This window comes from Prorops nasuta, unplaced genomic scaffold (assembly GCF_024137725.1).
Source record: "Prorops nasuta isolate Cenicafe-Biocafe unplaced genomic scaffold, Cenicafe_Pnas_1.2 PNAS00004, whole genome shotgun sequence".
Lineage (NCBI taxonomy): Eukaryota > Metazoa > Arthropoda > Insecta > Hymenoptera > Bethylidae > Prorops > Prorops nasuta.
Genome location: NW_027116801.1, coordinates 11,520,149 through 11,532,696, shown reverse-complemented (window position 1 = coordinate 11,532,696; position 12,548 = coordinate 11,520,149). Strand labels below are relative to the sequence as shown.

General features: G+C 36.7%; 2 protein-coding genes across 2 annotated transcripts; both read left to right on the top strand.

Moving 5' to 3' along the window:
• The first annotated feature begins 4,212 nt into the window (after nt 1-4,212).
• LOC136772303 (kazrin-like) lies at nt 4,213-10,168 on the top strand. Its single transcript, XM_066725193.1, has 13 exons — nt 4,213-4,235; nt 4,680-4,815; nt 4,902-5,059; nt 6,091-6,218; nt 6,300-6,669; nt 6,936-7,097; nt 7,164-7,295; nt 7,374-7,551; nt 7,882-8,177; nt 8,262-8,438; nt 8,521-8,892; nt 8,991-9,191; nt 9,452-10,168. The coding sequence occupies exons 2-12, from the start codon at nt 4,686-4,688 to the stop codon at nt 9,147-9,149; spliced, it is 2,262 nt and encodes a 753-aa protein (XP_066581290.1). The 5' UTR covers nt 4,213-4,235; nt 4,680-4,685; the 3' UTR covers nt 9,150-9,191; nt 9,452-10,168.
• Nucleotides 10,169-10,552: 384 nt separating this feature from the next.
• Nucleotides 10,553-12,192, top strand: LOC136772792 (testis-specific serine/threonine-protein kinase 3-like). The gene is made up of 6 exons (XM_066725918.1): nt 10,553-10,648; nt 10,714-11,032; nt 11,190-11,533; nt 11,619-11,834; nt 11,912-12,052; nt 12,145-12,192. Exons 1-6 carry the CDS (start codon nt 10,553-10,555, stop codon nt 12,190-12,192), a joined length of 1,164 nt encoding a protein of 387 aa, XP_066582015.1.
• The last annotated feature ends 356 nt before the right edge of the window (nt 12,193-12,548 follow it).

The window sequence follows — 12,548 nt, the reverse complement described above, 5'->3', positions numbered from 1 at the left end:
TGTATCGTCAAACGACGGCAGCAGTATTGGATGATGAAACAGTTAATATATGCTAAATGACTACGATAATTTAATTTAAAAAGAGTTCATTTAGGATATTTGCTATGATAATACTGGTACTGACAAATACAGAATATAACTACCAAAATATAGCTGTTATACTAGCATTACGAGTCCCATAAGGTTTTGAATGCGGTAACATAATAATAATGTGAAATTAAGTTAGATACACACAAAGAGACTTTTGTACAGGATATCCGAAGCCTCTTGTACTTGTGACTATAATCATAAATTGAGATTTCTGAACAACAAATATTTTATTCTAAAATCAATATCGGAGTAGCTCTTAGCTTTTCTACATCCTTTGAGTCTAATATTTATACTTGGAGAAAAGGATTAATCAAGTTATATAAAGAAATGGATTTAACAATTTCTTAAAATTTATATGTTTTATTAATGTTTACATATATATTGTAGGACTTATACATGGAAACAAGTTAATAAATTTATAAATGGATACCCCTTCATTTTCTTTTACGTATAGCACGTATAGTCTTACTGAGATTTTTTTTATATTAATCTGGACAAAAAATTATTTTAATCTATCATAAAATTAGTTTGTAATGACGACATATTGATTGATGCCCCCAAAGCAGCAGTAAATTGCGAAGCGTCCTTAACGGGATCCCTCACGCGTGCTTTACCGACAGTACAAGTCAATAAACAATTAAGTTAATATAATTCAAATGCGAAGCAAATTGAACAATCGGGCATTTGTAGGATAATGTGCCAGTCCTAACGAGTCAAACGAACTTAAAAACACTCAAATTAGTTGAAAAATAACGCTGTACCACTGTCCCGCGTTCTTGAAGTGGAAATAACCAAAAGTAACCTCTCTTCAAGAACACGGCACAATGGTACAGCGTTATTTTTCAACTAATTTGAGTGTTTTTAAGTTCGTTTGACTCGTTAGGACTGGCACATTATCCTATAAATGCCCGATTGTTCAATTTGCTTCGCATTTGACTTTTATTAAACGAATTGTTTATTGACTTGTACTGTCGGTAAAGCACTTGTGAATTATAAATGACATTAATCATTGATATTCTTACAATCTGAAAAATCAATGAAAATTGAGTGATTTGTCAACAAAAATAATTTTTAGGAATAGAGTGGTTATATTCACAGACGATGTTTAAATTCAAAGGTATACTCAGTTTTTTGATGATAATATGCAGCTTAAAGGGATTTTCAATCGTTTTTACATCCCAGACACTTTACGCATACTTCTTCCTAGTAATAGGAGAAACTGCCATCCATATTTTGCGTATAATGGGTCATGGACACTTTTTGGAGCAGAAACTATCAAATGACTTCATTTTGTAATTTCAAGCTGCAAGGGCTAAACGGTTTCTGTGTTTCCCATGTTAAAGAAACAAATATGACATTAAGCCAAAAACAAAAGGACATTTTGAATTGCAGCAGTTTGATAAAGGTGGTTTGCTGGATTAACATCACAAACCATAATAGCCGTATCTCTTAAGACTGCTGCTAGTTTGAAGTCACCTGAAGAGAATTTAATGTACCAATATCATCATTGAGTTCACTTGTATTCAATGACGTGTCTACCATTCCTTTTTGCAGTTATGAATTATCTGCATAATAGCATAATCCAATATTACCTGAATCATAAAAAATTTCAAGGCTGCAGAAAACACTTACTGAGTCTCTTTTCACAAAATTTTTGAAGATTACCTGAGTCTAAATAATGTGATATGTACATTGATGTTTCTGCATCTTTACAGATCAGCAGAGCGGAGGATACACTCAACTGGTGGTAACTTAATAGATGAGAGTAAATACATCTCTGGTATATCCATCGCAATCCTTAAATCTGATGATTTGTCATCCCAGCCATTATGTGTTTGCTAAGAAGTACCTAATCTGCTTGCCAATAAATTTTTCTTTGCATGTACTCTTGAAATTGTTTTTGCACACCATCCAAATTTAACCAAAGTATCTGTAACAAATGATATTATTCACAAAGCATCGCGTTCCAATGCATTTTATACATGAAGATTAATTTTTACTTATCTGAAACAGATTTGAACATAACCATCCAGCTGACCTGCCAAAATTTGTGTTTACATAAACATTGCTTTTACTACTTAATCGTACAAGTCAGCCGTAATCAGCAAGCAGAACTTGCAGCGTAGCTACTTCGCAGAGCTGCCAACTCAAATTGACGTTTTTCAGGTTTATTTTTCTTTTGTTGGGAATGCTGTTTTCCACACTTTACAACGGGCCCTGCTGCCAGTTTGCGATCAGGTTTGCCATTCTAACATGACTAAATTTCCTAAATTCACCTCACTCAGATCCCCTCTCACAAGTTACAGACGACTGCCCAAAGGTAGTATGCATGTGTGTATGTACATACATACTATATGTGGGGACGTGAAGTGTGCACACTGTGCAGTGTGCACTATGGGCAGTATGTACATATTTGGTGGTTAATGTGGTATGTATATATGTGCCAACTGCCAAATGTGTGTGCCGTGAGCCATGTGTGTGCTATGCCATGATTTGCTATGGCATATATATTGGCATGCCAATAGATTGTCGTCACCGTATAGTACTGTTGCAATTGGTTGCAATGGATCTGTTGCATGAGTTGGATTCACTGTATTTCACCACTCCATCTTTTCAATATCCCCCAATAATGGCTCGGTACTGGACATTCATTCTCAAATTAAATAGCTGAAATGGATAGTCAGATATATCATGTGTCCTATAATAACCCGCAGAATCTTTTTGTTTATTTTTTAAGGTAATAAAAAGTAAAAACCACGTAACCAAATAATGCGATATGAGAGTACCCATCAACCATAACCTTACTTTTTTCTCATATTGACAGTTGGCAGTACGTGCAACAATCATCGCTATCAGTATCAACGACGAAGACATGGCACGAAGTTCTTGCCACGCGAACTACAACGAAATACGAACGAATACTACTTGAGCCTAGGGTCAAACGAAGACGGCGTGACAGTCAGAAGCGACCACGAGAGAGAAAGAAGTGAGTGTGAGTGAGTGGGTAATAGGAGGGTGGGGGTGGGAGAGGTAAAAGAACAAACTAGTGAAAGACAAGAAGTACAAGTGCCAATGTGTTTGGAGTTGGAGCCTTAATTTTCCTTCCTTTCTTTTTTTCTTTTTAACATTCCAGCGCAAAGGTAGGAAGGATTTGGCATAGTTCACCCTTTGCCAGTGTTTCCCTTACTTAGCGCTCTAGAAGATAGGTAGGAGCAACTTGAATCTTCATAGTATATTGTTAACTTTCAACACGTTGCTGTTCTCCGAAACAACAGTAGAATATCTATAAATTGTATCGTTGATATTTGTTCCATTTGTTCTATTTACGTAATAGTTTTGTTGTGGTATGGTTCAGCGGCAGTGAAATATAATATTATCTAACCTCATTTTTGTCCGGTTTCTTGACAACGGCTACGCGCTACATGCACAATTGTGGGAATGCATCTGAATAATCGCTATATTGTTCGGCTGCGACAGGAATTGTCAACGAAGAGAGTAATCAGATTGGGCCTGGTAATATTTCAAATCAATTTAAGCGTTATTGCTTCCAAGATTGCTATGATCAATAAGTGATGTTAACAGATTGTTTCTATCAAAAAAAATTTTGCTTCACTTGCCGCGCATTATAGCTTATCTTAAACGTGCACGGAAGTTAAGTTTTGCTTATGTTAAACATATTAGTGTATTTAAATTATAAAAAGTACAAATCGCTAATTTACTTATGAAATATGTTCGGCTCTCTATAATAAGTACGTTTATTTATTTCTATTACTTCGTCATATGCTCAATATTTTTCGAGAATTTCGTCGAGCTTTATATCGAATAACATTTTAATAAATTCTAATCTAATAATGGAAGAGAGAAAAACGTTAGATACATAGCGTTATAGCTATTATAGACGACCATATACAGTCGAGTGTTCACTCTTCACATGTGTATTATGGTATCCGAGTCAGGTTTGGTTGGGTTGGGCGTTGCTCAGTAGTATATGTACATACCTGTTGATCGATCATAATACTACACAACGCGAGTCTCTTTCTCGCAAAATTAATATTATGGCAGAGAGTCGCTCTAATTTTTAAACAAAAATAAATATTTCTCTTCTGATAGAGACTGAGCCTTGAATCTCTGCTGATATTCAGCAGGTAGGTCAGTGTTTTATGTTTCCCAATTGTAGACTAGGAGATGACCCTATGTATACTTTATCCGCCAGCCTTCCTTTTTTATGGATAGCAGTTTACGGAATGGAATTAAGTCGAGTCGCGCGGTCTGTTTATTTTCTTCTCGTTGCAGTTAATTACAGATTATAATCTATATTTGAAAAGCTGCACTGGTAAATAATACATAATACCGATGCAAGAAACTAACGAACACATTTGTACAGTAAATTACAAATATATCTCGAGTTCTATTTCACACACTGTTGCTGATTTGTTATTTATCCTTCTCATCCTCGGACGGTCGTTCGATATTTGTTCTTTTCTCTTCATCTCTCACACTATATCATAATAAAGGAATTTGTTCAATCCTGCCTCATAAATATTAATGATTTTCTTCAGAATTATTAATGTAAAAAATTATTTCAGTAGGTTGTAATGGGCAAAAGTGAGGAGAGCAATTCGACGACCATTGAAGCAAATGACACAAATTTTTTGACCAAATCCCCAACTGACGCTAGCAAAATGCTAGAAGCTGCCCTGCTGCAAATGGACGGAATAATCTCCGGTATTGAAATGAGCTAATTAATGAATGAATAAATAATGTATTATTAGTGAAGTGTCCATAGAAACTAAGAGTATTTACTGTTATAGGTGCTTGTGCCGAAGGAGCGGGCGAAAGAAGCACGGAATGGAAAGGTTCTATAAAAGAAATAACGAGAAATCTCGTGACTATGATAAAAACAGCACCAATACCCCCACCACCGCCGGATCCTACCACAGTCAATATTTTGTTGGAGTGGATGCAGCCAGTAAGTTGATTGAATTTCGCTAGTTTTTTTCATTCCACCGTTAGTAGCTCTCGTGAAAGACAGATGGCCTCGGAGCGTCGGGAGATGCGGGATGCCGGGATGGGGCCAGCGATCCCCGAGACGAAGATGAGGACAGAGAATGCTCTATTTATAAACTCTATCTCTCCCTCTCTTTCTCTCTCCCTCAAAAAATTTCAAGATGTTAATTTTAGTTTCTGAGTAGACGAAACCGTGCCCGCCGGTATGTAAGGGTGTGCTTCGCCGCGTCTCAAAAAGCATTGCCAATTTGGTCGGTCATTTAATAGTTTCAATCGTTGCATTCCCTCTTTCCAACTCAAATAAAGGTTAGAATAGAGTGTTGCAAAGCGCGGGAAGATTTCTTTTGTCCGTTGAGATTTGAAGTATCGTGCCTTATATATGAGACTGGAACAATTGTATGGTGCACATACACATACACATTGTCAAGTAAAATAATTATATCCACGGAATAAATAAAGTGTGAATGACCAGTGACGAAGCGAAGATTTTTTTGTCATTGGAATATGGAGGGTAGTTGGATCGACGAGCAAAGTGGAAAACGACAAGAAGTGCTGCACCCTATACTCGAGGAGGAGGGAAAAAAGAGAAGTAAAGGTTGTTGATCTTATCGATTGATTCTTTAATGACGAATGAATTGACGGTTGAGTTTATTGAAACCAGGTTCGCCGTCTGACTCTTCGGACGCAGCTTCGACTATAAAGCGTTGGGACAACACCAATAACACGACGAATAATAGGTGGACGCCCTCGGAAGCTTATGATACTTCGGGAACCTCCTCGACTTCCGATCAAGGCGAAGATAACCGGGAGAACGGGCAAGCACGAGGAATGCCACTTGGATTTTGCGGCAACTTCAACGATTCTTACAATTTTTGCCAATCCCAGGGGTGTCTCTGTCAAGTACCCAGATCATTCCTCTTTTCTCTTCATTGTTGAATTCATTGAAAAGATTGTTTCTCGACTTGTATCTACATATTGACTTACCTTTCGTAGGCTTGCCTCCTTGGGTATGCCAGGGTGGTAGCTCTGCAAAGCAGTATGCCCAATATTTGTGCTGCGACCGCTAACGTGCTGCCACACATGATGAATTTCTCTCCACCCTTTCAAGCACCCTGTGGAAGGTTCTACACAACTTTTATATTATAAATCTCGATCCTAGTTTCTTTCCACGTTATCTATTCTAATTGATGACAATTTTACAGCGCATCCAATGACCTATCTCGCCATACTTCCAAGGAATTCCTACCTGTGCAATATGCCCCCTTCAATTCTCACGTCTGTCACGTTTCGCAAGCAAGTGGCCTCATCGGGCAAAAGGATAACAATTTGCGCATGGCAAATAAAATTGCTGGCGCTACGTCCCTGTTGGTTCAATCAGGACGGTGCGCTGGATCTTTGGATCGTCGCCGGCGAAGATTGAAGAACAAAGCCGAGCGAGATCAAAGAGCGAAATCCCAAAGTGATTTGATTTGTTGCGATAAAGATAAACCTGCGCATTATTGCTCGTTGCAACAATTCCAGTGCGATTCGCACAAGAGCTACGAGCAAACAAACTATCAAAGCAAAACTGAGGTATATTCTGCACGTGAAAATCTCTCAAGAGAGATTTGCCCAAATTTCTTTTTTACCTATAATCTATTTTGTTTTGCGTAAATGGGCTATCGGCTGTTTAGCCTTTAAAATGTATTATTGGTAAAACATAATTAAAATTTGATATGAAAATATTTAAATTGAAATTATCAATGCCTGCCTTTTATTGCTTTATAAGTTTATTCTAATTTATTTTAAATATTTTTCTGTTTTATTTATTTATTTATTTATTTACTTTTCTGTTTCAGGAGAGACTTCAGAAGTTAGAAAATGAGAGAGGAGCATTGCATATGGAAATTTCTGTTCTTTCTGATCAGGTAGAAGCGCAGTCGAGTAAAATTCTTGAACTTGAGGGCCTACTGCAAGAGAAGAAAACTTCTTTGAGACAAATGGAAGAGGCCTTGCAAAAAGTACAAAAATACTGATACTGATAGAGACTTGTTGAGACCCTTAATTAAATTTGTTGATTTTTTCAGGAAGTCTTATCACGAAGTGCCTTGGAAACTCAAAAATTAGAGCTGCTGAGTTCATTGTCAGAAATGAAGCTTAGACAGGCTAGTTTGGAACATGAAAATTTATCTTTGAGGACCGCAAATCCCTTAACAAATGTATGTATTTTAAGAAAAATATATTATGCAGAAATAAGTAAACAAGACAGTAGGGATACTATATTATTTTTCATTCAGGGGGAAAGATTTAGTAGACATACAGGACAATACAGCAGTTTACCGAGACCGCCAGCAGCATCTTCGAGGAAAGGAGTCGCCTTTGGTAAGGCTCCCAGTTTATTTACTGCCGCGGATACAACAGTGCCACTGAACGTTAAGGGAGTCTCTGCAAGATGCCTTTCGGCTCCTATTCTAGGTTTCAATAGAATATTGTTAATAAGCATGCTTTTGACATGCTCTTCAGAATTGCTCATTTGCCTTTGCCACAAACATTAATTTTTGCTTTTAAGTAAAACTGCTTGTCGATGAGCGTGATAAAGTTTTCGTAAATAATTTAAAAATATTACTAATCACTTACCTTATATAATGTTTCTTTTAACAACTCGAATGTGTATGATCAAATGAAGTGGATGGAGTGAGCGACGTTTGAATTGTAACACTTTTGATATGCTATGGTTTATTTTCCAATAACATATTATCTGAGAGATTGCGTTAGCGTAATGTAATATGGTTATACTGTTTATAGCTGAGGAAGAGAGAACTGTAATCGATGAGCCCAGTTATCGAATGGAAGGGGTGCCAGAGAAGTCGCTATCCGAATTATCAATGGGAGAGATTAGCGATTGGTTAGCTAGAATTGGCTTGGAGTGTTATGCTCCAGAGTTAAGAAGATGGGGTGCTACAGGGAGTAAACTTATGGATGCTACACACAATCAAATAGAGAAAGAGTTGGATATAAAGAATTCATTACACAGGAAAAAACTGTTGTATGCTATTGAATCCGAAAGATCTAACGGAGAAGGTTTTTTAGGATCAGACAAGGTTCAATTGATGTCTATTATAATGTTTTTTTTAACTTTCGTACTTTTAAAAGTTATTAACAGAAAAAATTTATGATATTGACAGATGGATAATGCAGCTGTTTTACGATGGCTAGATGACATTGGATTGCCCCAACACAAGGAGGCTTTCCACAATGCTAAGGTCGACGGTAGGGTGCTTCACAGATTAACTACGGAAGATTTGTTAAGCTTAGGCGTCACTGCTCAATTACATGCTACCAGTTTACGACGTGGTATTCAGGTAAATAACCACAGCTCCAGATGTTATTTGTTTCTAAAGTGACTATTGTTCATGAGGTAACAATTATAATCGATTTATGCAGGTACTGCGAGAGTTAAATTTTGAATACGATAACTTGGAAAGGAGATCTATGAATGGAAATGGTGCAGATGGCAGTAACGTAGCGCTGTGGACGATTCATCGAGTAATGGAATGGCTACGTGTTGTTGATTTAGCCGAATATGCCCCGAATATGAGGGGATCCGGTGTTCATGGTGGATTAATGGTTTACGAAGGTCGTTTTACTTCGGAACTATTGGCCACACTACTCAGCATACCTCCGGCCAAAACGCTTTTGCGGAGACATTTAACCACGCACTTTAATCAGATCCTCGGGAGGGAGGTAGTGCATCATAAAAGGGACATGGAGAGCACAATAGGATTCGTGCCTCTTACACTTACTGCTAGATTGAAGGTTACTATTTGTTGTGGAAATAGCAAAAATTTTTGATTTTATGATTGTTTTCTTTAACAGTTTATTTATAAAAATGAATGTTATTTTTAAAAATTCAGATACCAAAGAAATCTCAATTCACATTGAAGCGTAAGAAAAGCAAAAACGAGGTTGACTATGGTAATTTGGTCTGTCCACTGGACGCTTCACCACCAGGTACACCATCAACGCCCACATCAACACCGGGCAGCCCTAACATGAACTCACCTACTCTCTAACATCAATCACGAATTCATTCAAGCAATCGTCTTAACTAACCCGTAAGTCTAACTCGACTAATGCTACGCTGCTTAAATGTTCGATCACGGTTATCTGGTTTACTTTATAACATTACCGCTTATAATTCTAATAATCTAGCCTATTCATTCAAGGTTTCTCTCTCTCTCTCTCTCTCTATCGAATTTTTACATTCTTTTTACATGGTATTATACTCATTTATTTTATCTTCACTTTCAACCAAAATTTTATGGTTTGTATAGACAATGTGTATGTGAAGTATATAATGAAATGATTATTACAGATTTGGAAGTCATGGAACAGAAAAAAGTCATTGGCTGCATATAAGACAAATATTGGTTATCAAATTGTGGTAGTATCAGAAGAGATTGAATTAATTTCAATTGATCCATTTTTCATACGTATGCTGTTACTTGGAATAAAATAACAATTTAAATGAACGGTGATTAATTGGCATCGTTAGAGGTCAAGATAGGGGACCACTGAGTAATATAGTTTTAGTAATTAGCTCTTCCCATAATGTATAAAGTAGATATGATTTATTTGTGAAATATATTCTAGTATAATGTAACGACGAATGTTTCTACAAACTCTGCCTATTGGAAAGTTTTGCTATGTAAGTTTTGATAGTATTTTTATTAGTGGAAAACTATTTTTCTTTTTGTTGTGCGTCGTCGTATGCATCACGAAAGTAAAAATAAAGGAAATAAAAGTAAAATATAAAGTTTTTGATGCAAAGCAGATGTAAAGTCGGATATGCACAATGCTGTTTCTTCCTTTGTTGGATCTTGTATCGGCAGCATTGCTATAGCGAAATGCGAGAACCACATTGGAGAATGAAAAACATCAGTAATGTCAATTTTGGTATGTCGTCGGTTTAAGATTTAAGATATTATATCTTTGTACTATCAATCTTTTTTCGAACAAAAATATGTATATACATGATATTTCAACGTTTATATATATATATACACATATATATGTGTACATTGTATAAATATTTATTTTATTGTTTCTACAACCCCTTTCCAAGGATATATCCCGATAAAGCGTGCTTTCGAATTTTAATTCTAGTTACATAAACTATACACTCCACGCTTTCTACATGTAAAAGTGTAAAACTCGAAATGAACCTCAAGTATTTTCTCGATCTCCCTCCCTCCCTCCCTCCCTCTCTCTCTCTCTCTCTCTCTCATTTTAGCGGAGTTCGAGGAAGCACTGACTATTTTGACACACTCATTTTACAATATGGTTAGGCATAAGGAAAATCTTCAGTGAAAAAGCTGTTTTTAAAATTTTTTAAATATGAAAATTAGGAGTTAGCGGATAAAGATGAGAATAATATTTCGAAAGATAAGATGTCAATGGGTTCTTGGCAAATGGTATGGCGGAGTTGAATCAAGCACCATCTGAGGAGGCAACCCTGCGGGCTCGAGGGTACAAACTTTTACGAAAACTGGGCGAGGGAGCTTATGCCAAGGTTACGATTCTCCATGGAATAGAAAAATTAATAGAACCGAAAATAATAAAATGGAAACTCCCTAGGTGTTTCTCGCCGAGTATCGAAGAATCGAAGAAGATGGTGAAAGGAAAGAACAGACGTCGCAGATGTTGGCTTGCAAAATTATAGATGTGAAGGAAGCGCCAGAAGATGCCGTGAAAAAATTTCTACCGAGAGAGTTAAATATTTTGGTCAAATTGAATCATCCCCATATAGTACATGTGCACAGCATCTTTCAAAGAAGATTGAAATATTTCATTTTCATGAGACACGCCGAGAATGGCGACCTCCTTGAATTTATTTTAAAGAATGGTGCTGCTTCGGAGGACCAGGCAAGAGTTTGGCTTCGACAACTTGCTCTGGGTAGAGAGAACAGTTAAATATTAGTAAGAGAAAGAAAAGACAATTATTTCAGAAAGAAAATAACTGAACGATTAATATATATATATATATATATAAGCATATAGTATGTGGTGCATATAATTATAATTTTAAGTTGGAATCAATAAAATGTGTGCAGGGCTGCAATACCTGCACGAAATGGAAATAGCACATCGTGACATGAAATGCGAGAATGTTCTATTGACTAGAAGTTTAAACGTGAAGTTGGCCGACTTTGGATTTGCTCGGTACATGCTGGATCATCGCGGAAAGAGAGTACTGAGCGATACTTACTGCGGGTCTTTGTCGTACGTGGCACCAGAGGTATTACGGGCGATGCCTTACAATCCAAAAAAAGCGGACATTTGGTCATTGGGCGTGATTCTCTATATAATTTTGAACAGAAGGATGCCCTTCAATGACACAAATATGAAGCTACTTTACGAACAGCAGATTGGTCGAAAATGGAAATTTCGTCGAAAAGTGATTATATAGTATAAGTATATTTGATCCGGATCTTATATCTTTAAAACCTAAAACAATATACCTGTTATTATTGTACTCTCAGATTGTTGAAAACCTAAGCATGAATGTGAAAAAACTAGTAGCCAGTTTATTGGAGCCGGACCTAATAAAACGCGCAAGAATTTTGCAAATACTCGACAGTGATTGGCTTGCCATGGATCCACGTTTGAAGGTTATGGCGCCATCAGAGAGAATGGCTTTGGAGAGTGCCATCGAGGAAAGAAAGAAAAACGAGAAGAAATTTACGCAAAAAAAGGATGTAAGTATTCCGAGATAAAATAAGATGAATTGAAGAATCTATTGAATGTAATTGTAATTACGGGTATGTAATTATAGAAACAAAAAGCAGAAGTCACGAGAGTGACTAGCGCCAAGCAGTCAAGGCAGCTTCCAGCAAGTAGTGTCGCAAGCTCAGCTCCGAGTTTTGTTGTCAGAACTAGTAGAGAAGTAACAATAATCAAAGACGCTATCTGCAAGGTTTTTCGATCCAGTCAATAATGAAAATCACAGCCCTGCGAGTTGAAACAATGCGATTACAATTTGTTGTTAATAATATCTATTTCTTTCAGATGGAAATTTCCAGTATGACGCATGACGGCATGCGAATTGACGCATGACGGCATGCGAATAAACCACCGAAACAATAGTTCCCTCTCCCATGGTAACTATATATACATATACTATATATATGCATATTTATACACGTGTACTTTAAAAGTAGTATAAGTATACAGTATTTACTGTTACAACCCGAACTAACGGCTATATCAGTGGTAGCAATAACTTGATCCTTTGTTTATCCCAAGATCCACTTTCAGTCAGTCAATTACGGGGAAGCAGCGGTTAACCTGTTTCAGCGATAATTACTACAAGACGACGAATCTCGCTATATATAAAATGTCCAACAGAATAAAGTCCATCCTGTCTTAAAAACCAATAAAATTTATAGACAACGAATGATATTTGAAAAAGA